The sequence below is a fragment of the Haliaeetus leucocephalus genome, unplaced genomic scaffold (assembly GCF_000737465.1).
Source record: "Haliaeetus leucocephalus isolate CR32 unplaced genomic scaffold, Haliaeetus_leucocephalus-4.0 Scaffold273, whole genome shotgun sequence".
In the NCBI taxonomy this organism is placed as follows: domain Eukaryota; kingdom Metazoa; phylum Chordata; class Aves; order Accipitriformes; family Accipitridae; genus Haliaeetus; species Haliaeetus leucocephalus.
In genome coordinates this window covers 9,952,356-9,959,389 of record NW_010972709.1, presented here as the reverse complement: position 1 = coordinate 9,959,389, position 7,034 = coordinate 9,952,356, and the positions used below count along the sequence as shown (strand labels likewise).

The window sequence follows — 7,034 nt, the reverse complement described above, 5'->3', positions numbered from 1 at the left end:
CCCCCCCCGCCCCAAGATCTTGACACATGTTCAGACAACAACTGGCATACTTGAAGTGAGAGGGAGGGACAAATGGCAAAAGGACTGATTGATGGTATCACTGCAATTGATAGGAGGGAGAAACTAGAGCCAGAGTCAGGTCAAACACCTCATTTTGAAGGATGTAAAGAGACCAAAGTAGACCTGACATGAAGGGTAACAAGGGTCAGATGCACACCAAGCTGGAATGAGCTAAGGGAAGCAAAGAGAAAGGAGGTTTAGTTCTCACCTGTGTGGCAGTAAACTTACGAAACTACATAGGGGATTTATTGACATTTTCTCATTGTGGACATTCTGTGACAGTGCAAGAAGAACTAAACAGCTTTGTTCATACAAAAAATCTACTGTATTCCTATATACCTTTGATTTGTAAAGCCTCACTGCAAAAGGCATGGGCTGGTCACACAATTTTCCAAGTGAAAAATGAAGCTCGGACATGCATCTCGGAGCGGAAGAGAACCTCGGAATTCTGTATCCTCCATCCCTGCTCTTAGATCCCATGGGTTGTAAACTGGGCTCTGCAGACCACAGGCTCAGATGAATAAATATTTTCAGAGCTTTCCCTTTGCTTTGTTTTGCTTTTCTGTTTTTCACTTCTGCTTCACTTTCTACATCCAGACTGTTTTCTTCACATTCTCTCTTTGCATCCACAGCAAAAGAACCTTTTAATCTGTTTGCATTTCAGCCTTTAGCAGCTAATTTTGCACTACACTTAGTCTGAATAGAAAACTACTAGCAGAATTGCCAGCCCCAAAACTCAAGAGTCATAACGCAAGCCCCTGAAAAAAAAACTCATGACCATTTATGTTTTGCAATGTTACCTCTTCAAACTTTGCTTTACAAGAAGGGCTACAAACATGCCATTTAAAATGAAAGCTGCAATCTTCCTCAATTTATGTATGTCAGGAACCAGGCTTTTAAGAAAAATGTCCCACGTTGTTAAGACTCAGCAGTAGAAAATCTTGATCGTTCACAATCTTAACAACTGGCTCTAGGGGACTGTATGTGACCAACTGACCAAAACAACAGAATAGCTAAGCTAATTTAGATCACTTCCAAACAAATTTCCTTTTCCATCTCCTTCCTCTCCCCAATTGCTCTTTTAGCTGTCTCATAATAAAGGAGCAACATTACCCAAACCATATGGTTCACCTTCCAGAATGAGAGTTTATCTCTACCTACTGAGGATGAAACAGGCAAAGAACGGGGTAGGACAGGAAACCACACCTCACAGCCGAGACAAATGGTCTGTTTGCTACTCTGTCTGAGCACCAGAGCCCTAATCTTGGATGCAAACAAGACTGTGAAATATGAAAAAAAAAAAAAAACCCAAAAAAACCAAAAAACACAAACGCCTGTGATGCTTATCATATTTCAAGATGGGCGGAGAGCAAAAATCCAGAGATACTAGATCAATTACAACTACAAAGCAAGCAAGAAAAGGGAGCATAACATAAATATTTTGAGTCTGTTGTAGGATGTGGGTTAATTTATCTGATGGCACGTGTCCTTACATAACTTATTTATACAATTGATAAGATGGAAAAAGACGTCTAACCTTCATATAAAATAAAGGATGGCATAATATTAAAACCTAAAAATAGTCCTGGTACAACTACTTATCCAACTTGATACGTGTCTGATAAGGACAGTTCAACTTTCATACTATTTTCATGCCTGCACAGAACACACAGCAATTGCTCAAGCTAAAAGTACATCCTGTCATTCTGACACCAAAATTTACAAGTTGGTGGTTTGTTTGGAAAGATTAAAGAGCCGTATTTATATACAATGTGGAGAACAATTTGGCTTTATATACTTGCAATTACCTAAGCTGTGGGAGCTGCATATGCAGGTTAGAGCTAAGTGTTCAGTGAAATTAAAGGATGGGGGGGAGGGGAAGGGGGAGATGTGTATGCAACAAAATACCTACCTTTGCAATCTAGTGTATGGATATTTACTGTTACTACGCTTTCACATGTAATTCATATGATTATATCTACAAACTGGTAAACCAAACCTTTAAATACTGACATCTAACTGTTGTGTACCCGCTATTCAATCTATTTTTAGAATGATGGTCAATGAGTACATCTGAAATTGCTCAGGGCTCCTGTGTCTCTTTACTTGAAAGCTGGTCTTTAATTACTGCAATATTATTATCACAGATTTGACTGGGATTCTGTGGAATGACCATGCAGCATTCAAACAAACCACAACCTTTCTTTTCTCAATGAATTGTCTGTGACTTTTTCATGCAGATTGACAACACAGGCAAGAACAGATACCTAGACAACAGGAAAGCTTAAGGGCTAAAATGTGCCGACATCGCACCTCAGCACCCAAAGACTCTCCTGTCAGCCACATACTTGTGCAAAACTGCACACCACCAGACAGATGCTTCGACATTTATCAAAACTAAATTATCACCTGGTTTAATTTTGTCACATAGAAAAGAAATACTTACAAGATCACTTATAAAATGTAAACATTTCTGCATACATTACAGAGAGTTAAAAGAGGCCAAAGGGAGACAGAGGATTAATTGAATCTTGAAGTCTGGAGACTGAAAATCCTTATGGTTTATGATCTCACCAGAGACTTACAAGAGAATTATCTGCCTTTATCTCTTTGAAGTTTATCTTGCTCCATCAGTAACTTTTAGTAAAGTTCCATTAGCTTCTGACAATTTTCCACTTTGCTTCATATTTGATCAGTAGTTCTTTAATGACATTGGCAGCAGTATGTTTTCATCCATTCCCTGTAGTTCTCCCTACTGTTTAAAAGGTTTGGCTGTGTAATGAGCCTTTATTAATGAAGTTAGTAACATATCTGCATAACTGCAGTATTATCTATTAATACTCCTGATTTGCACAGCATTTCTTCAAGGAGGATTCCATATCTTGCAACATACCTGCCTAACAAAATGGCAGCTGAGATGGGACACAATACAGCACATGCATATTCATAATCAAATCTGTAACTTCATCAACTGTAAGCTAGTAGAAGAGTTTGCCCTCTCTCAGCACGGTAACTCCTCATTTTGAGGCTTAATCTAGGAAAAGTAACACTATCAAAATCATTATATGCATGAGTATCATATCTGTATTTATTACCATTTAATATAAAACCCAGACTCTGTTTAAATAAAATAGCTATATCCCTTGGAATTATCATCTCATCTTGTGAGAATTAGAACAAACCACAGAGAAAAGCTACTGGGTTTCATTCTCTCCAAAGTTCTGATACATAATACTGCAACGCGACGTATCAACAGGAGTAGCAGAAACTAAACAGGAGCAAAAATGACTACGAATGCCTTCTTGTGTCCAAAATTCAATGGAATAAAAATGTTACAAACAACATACACAGTGAAAAATTAACTGGATGTATTAAACCTAACAGACTGAATAGCCTAATTTAGCTGTAGTGGCATGGGACATCTAAGTTAAATCTGCAGATATAACTCCATTTGTCAGAATTGCTTGAGGTATGAAATATAACAGATTCTAGAGACTAAATTTTATTTAAATAGGTAAACATCTGGAGCATTTTTATTAAATGAGTACAAAACTCACAGCAAAATGTTCTTCATGGTGACTAACACAATTTTTATTTTAAGAAAAGAGAACTCCATGTTCTGTAACTTTAATGATACCCACTTTATTAATCTATGGAAGCAAAATAAGGACCACAATCTTTTAGGCAAAGCAAATAAGGATTGAATCCTTATGTTTATAGCAAACCTACTTTCCCTGTAGCTTAGCAGTAAAAGGTTTCTAAGCATACAAAAAAGAAAAGAAAAAGGAAACCTTTCCTTTAACATGGTCACATATTAGCCGTCTAAAAAGGATCAAAATACTCTTAATAAATCAAAGTTACTTTGATTTATTTCCAAGTCCATAGTATTAAATACTTAAGAGATTCTTTTACATTACCAGGGAACACAGGAAGCTGCTGCTAGCAAGCAACCTTAGTGCTGTGAATAAACCCATAGAATTTAGTTGTTTGCTTTTTAAAACATTGTTTATTGAGAATACTTAATGAGGACTCGGGCTTCAATAGCAAATATTTAACAAAGAGCACAAATTTCCTCACCTAACCTTTTTCTAAAGCACCACTGTCCCATCCTACTTAGGGAAAACTCATTCTGATGATAGAAAGATATGAGATTTAGCCTTCATTTATTTATCAAAGCTATTAAAGTTTCTTAAGTAAAGGAACCTGTAACCCGTATATCTCTCATCTCATGTTTGACAGGAGCAAGTTTCCGTAAGATCTGGGAACTGCAGCTGTCCTGCACAGAGGAAGTGCAGTCTTTTCTCCACTACAGCCAAAATTGCTTCTGCAACATATGGAAGTATAATAGATTTCAGTACAATTCACACTATGAAAAAAAACCCTAACCTCACATAACCACATTTGAGTGTTAACTAGGCGCATTACCCCAGAAAGTGTAGTAGTTTATGTTTATTTTGCACTGGGTAAGTGCTACTCAGACAGAACATGAGATGGTAAGAAAGAGACCCATGGGGCAGAAGCAGCAGTTCTTATGCAGTAACATCAGAGCACTCAGAAAAACAAACTCACCAGAGTAAAGTGGACTTTATTTGTGAGGCCTAAGTAGATTAGACAATACAGGGTCCCAGTGCTACAGCATTACTTTTAGTAGTGTCATAAGGCAAAACTTTTGCCCTATAACTGCCTGTAATTCCAGTGATTAAATAGATTATATATCCTTGCATGTCATGTCAGCTGCCCAATGTAGGGGCCAGGGCAGTATTCTTTCCTTTGCGTTATCTTGTTAGAAGGTATTAAGTTATGGCCATCCACCAAATTCATGCAGAAAATATTTCTCATTCCAAATTTTTTTTTTTTAAATTTCATCCCACTACTGTTTTCTTTACCCTCACACACTGCTGTAGATCCTCATTCTCCTTTCCTTGGTGCTAACTCCATTCAACTATTTGAATGCAGTTGTACAGAGATTCAGCCCACAAAAACTAGGTCAATGACTGAAGAAACTGTCGTTATTTAGGACAGCACATGAACATTCAACACATGCTTAAAGCTAAGCCTGTGTGTGAATGCTGTTCTAAACCAAGGTCTAGAGATAGGAAAGACCCTATCCCTCAGGGCTTTATTAAAACATAATTACCAAAACACAAACTGCATAGGGGGGTAAAGCTGCACTATCAGAATCAATCCCCCAAGATAATACACCTAGTAGCTAGTGAACTGTGAAGTGACTGTGAAGGGCTCTGACTGTCTGCAGTGCCATCCTGAGACCACAGCCAAGTATACTCTGTCCATATCTTCTCCTGCCAGTACCTAAGGCATATTATCCACTACTGCTCTCATGAAAACTGCCAAGTCAATGATTATAAATAAATAAAAGACTTGGTTTGGGTTTTAATATATGAAAATCCCATTAGTTAACACTGTGAATGCATTTAGCTGTAAGAACTGAAGCTAAAAATATATGCAGCTTGAATCTGTATTCCAGCCTGCAGCTGACAAAATCTCAAATTCAGTACTTAGGACAGAGGAGTTTTCTTAGGGTTTTTGTTTTGTTTTGTTCTGTCTATAGGGTGGGGTACTTCTGTAACTTGCAGCTTTTTTAAGAATCTCCTCACAGTGAGACAGAATCCCAGTTCTGAAGGAAGCTAACTGGCACTTCACTCGGAAGCTTTCTGAAATTAAAGACTCTGAATTCAACTATTTGAGAGAGAAAAGGAGGATTTAAGTAGAGACTAGTTCATAAAGCAACCACATCCTCTTCATTTATCTTTTATGTTAGACAGTTTGCCACTTGGGTGAATCTGAAAAACTCTGAAGACAAACTGATTTTAAAAAACAAACAACAACCTTGCCAGAAGGATAAGTAAAAAAGGGCCCAGGGTCTAAGCCCATTTAGATGAAATCAGGGTTTAGTACTTATCTAGCAAAACACCAGAAAGAATTTCTGCCCTGTCCAATCTTTTAGAAATCTCTGCAGAGACTTCCCTTGCTTTGATTCTTGGATCTCTGTGTGATCAAATAGTTTATTCTTCCTTTTTTTATGGTGTATCTGTTATCTAGTAACTTTTACTGCAGGCTCTTCTAGTTATTTGCAGGAATGTGGTGGTGTGCTGATGAATTTCACATCCAGAGCCTGTATCAGAAAAAGGAAATAGCCAGATAGAGTTTTACTTCTGAACTAATCTGTGGATAATTTCAGAGGCGGGCATAATTGTCTCCACATGCACAGACACACCCGGCCCAATCACATATTTATCCTTACCATTAAACCAAAATACATATAATATTTATTTATAAGTAACAGGCAGCAAGGGTAGTTTCCAAGTGGGTGTTAACAGCAACTTCTGAACGACAACAACAACAAAAGGATGAGGCATTCTGAAAAGCAGATTCATTTCTGGATCCGTCCCTGACACCCCCCAGCGAGGCAGAGACACCCGCGTGCTTCCCCCGGCCCAGCGGCCACGGCACCGCCAGGATGCTGCGAGAGCCGCCACTTCCATCGCTCCGGCGGCAGGGTTTTTCCTCACCGGAGGAGGAGAAAACGCGGTTGCTGGCGGTCTTGCTCTGCCCACGCCGGACCCTCGCACACACCACACCACCCCCCCCAGCCTCTCTCGCAGAAGAAACTCCCCCTCGGCGGAGCGGGCCTGGCCCCAGGCACTTCCCACAAGTTGCGCCAAGCGCCGCCGGGACGCTCTCGCAGCCCCCGGCCCGCCCGGGGAGGAGCCGCTCCACGCCGGGCCGGGCCGGGCCTCCCGCCCAGCCCCCCCGGTGCCCCTGAGGGGGCTTCCCCCGCCCGCGCCCCGCGGCGCGGCTCACCGACTGTAGGAAGTGGAGGGTCCCCACGTAGTCCCGCTCGGTGCTGAGGATCTCGTTGAGGACGCAGAGGCGGAGGCGCAGCTGGCGGTCGGTGTCCTTGGGGCAACCGGTGGGCTCCGCGGCGCTGGGGGCGCCGGGTGGCGGCGGCGGCG

General features: G+C 40.7%; 1 protein-coding gene across 1 annotated transcript in view; it reads right to left on the bottom strand.

Annotated features, from left to right (window-relative positions):
• PREX1 (phosphatidylinositol-3,4,5-trisphosphate-dependent Rac exchange factor 1) overlaps window positions 1-7,034 on the bottom strand; it is a 173,321-nt gene that overhangs the window by 166,007 nt on the left and 280 nt on the right. Inside the window, exon 2 of the mRNA XM_010569790.1 lies at window positions 6,883-7,006. Coding sequence (XP_010568092.1) covers window positions 6,883-7,006 — 124 coding nt within the window. The remainder of the gene's footprint in view (window positions 1-6,882; window positions 7,007-7,034) is intronic.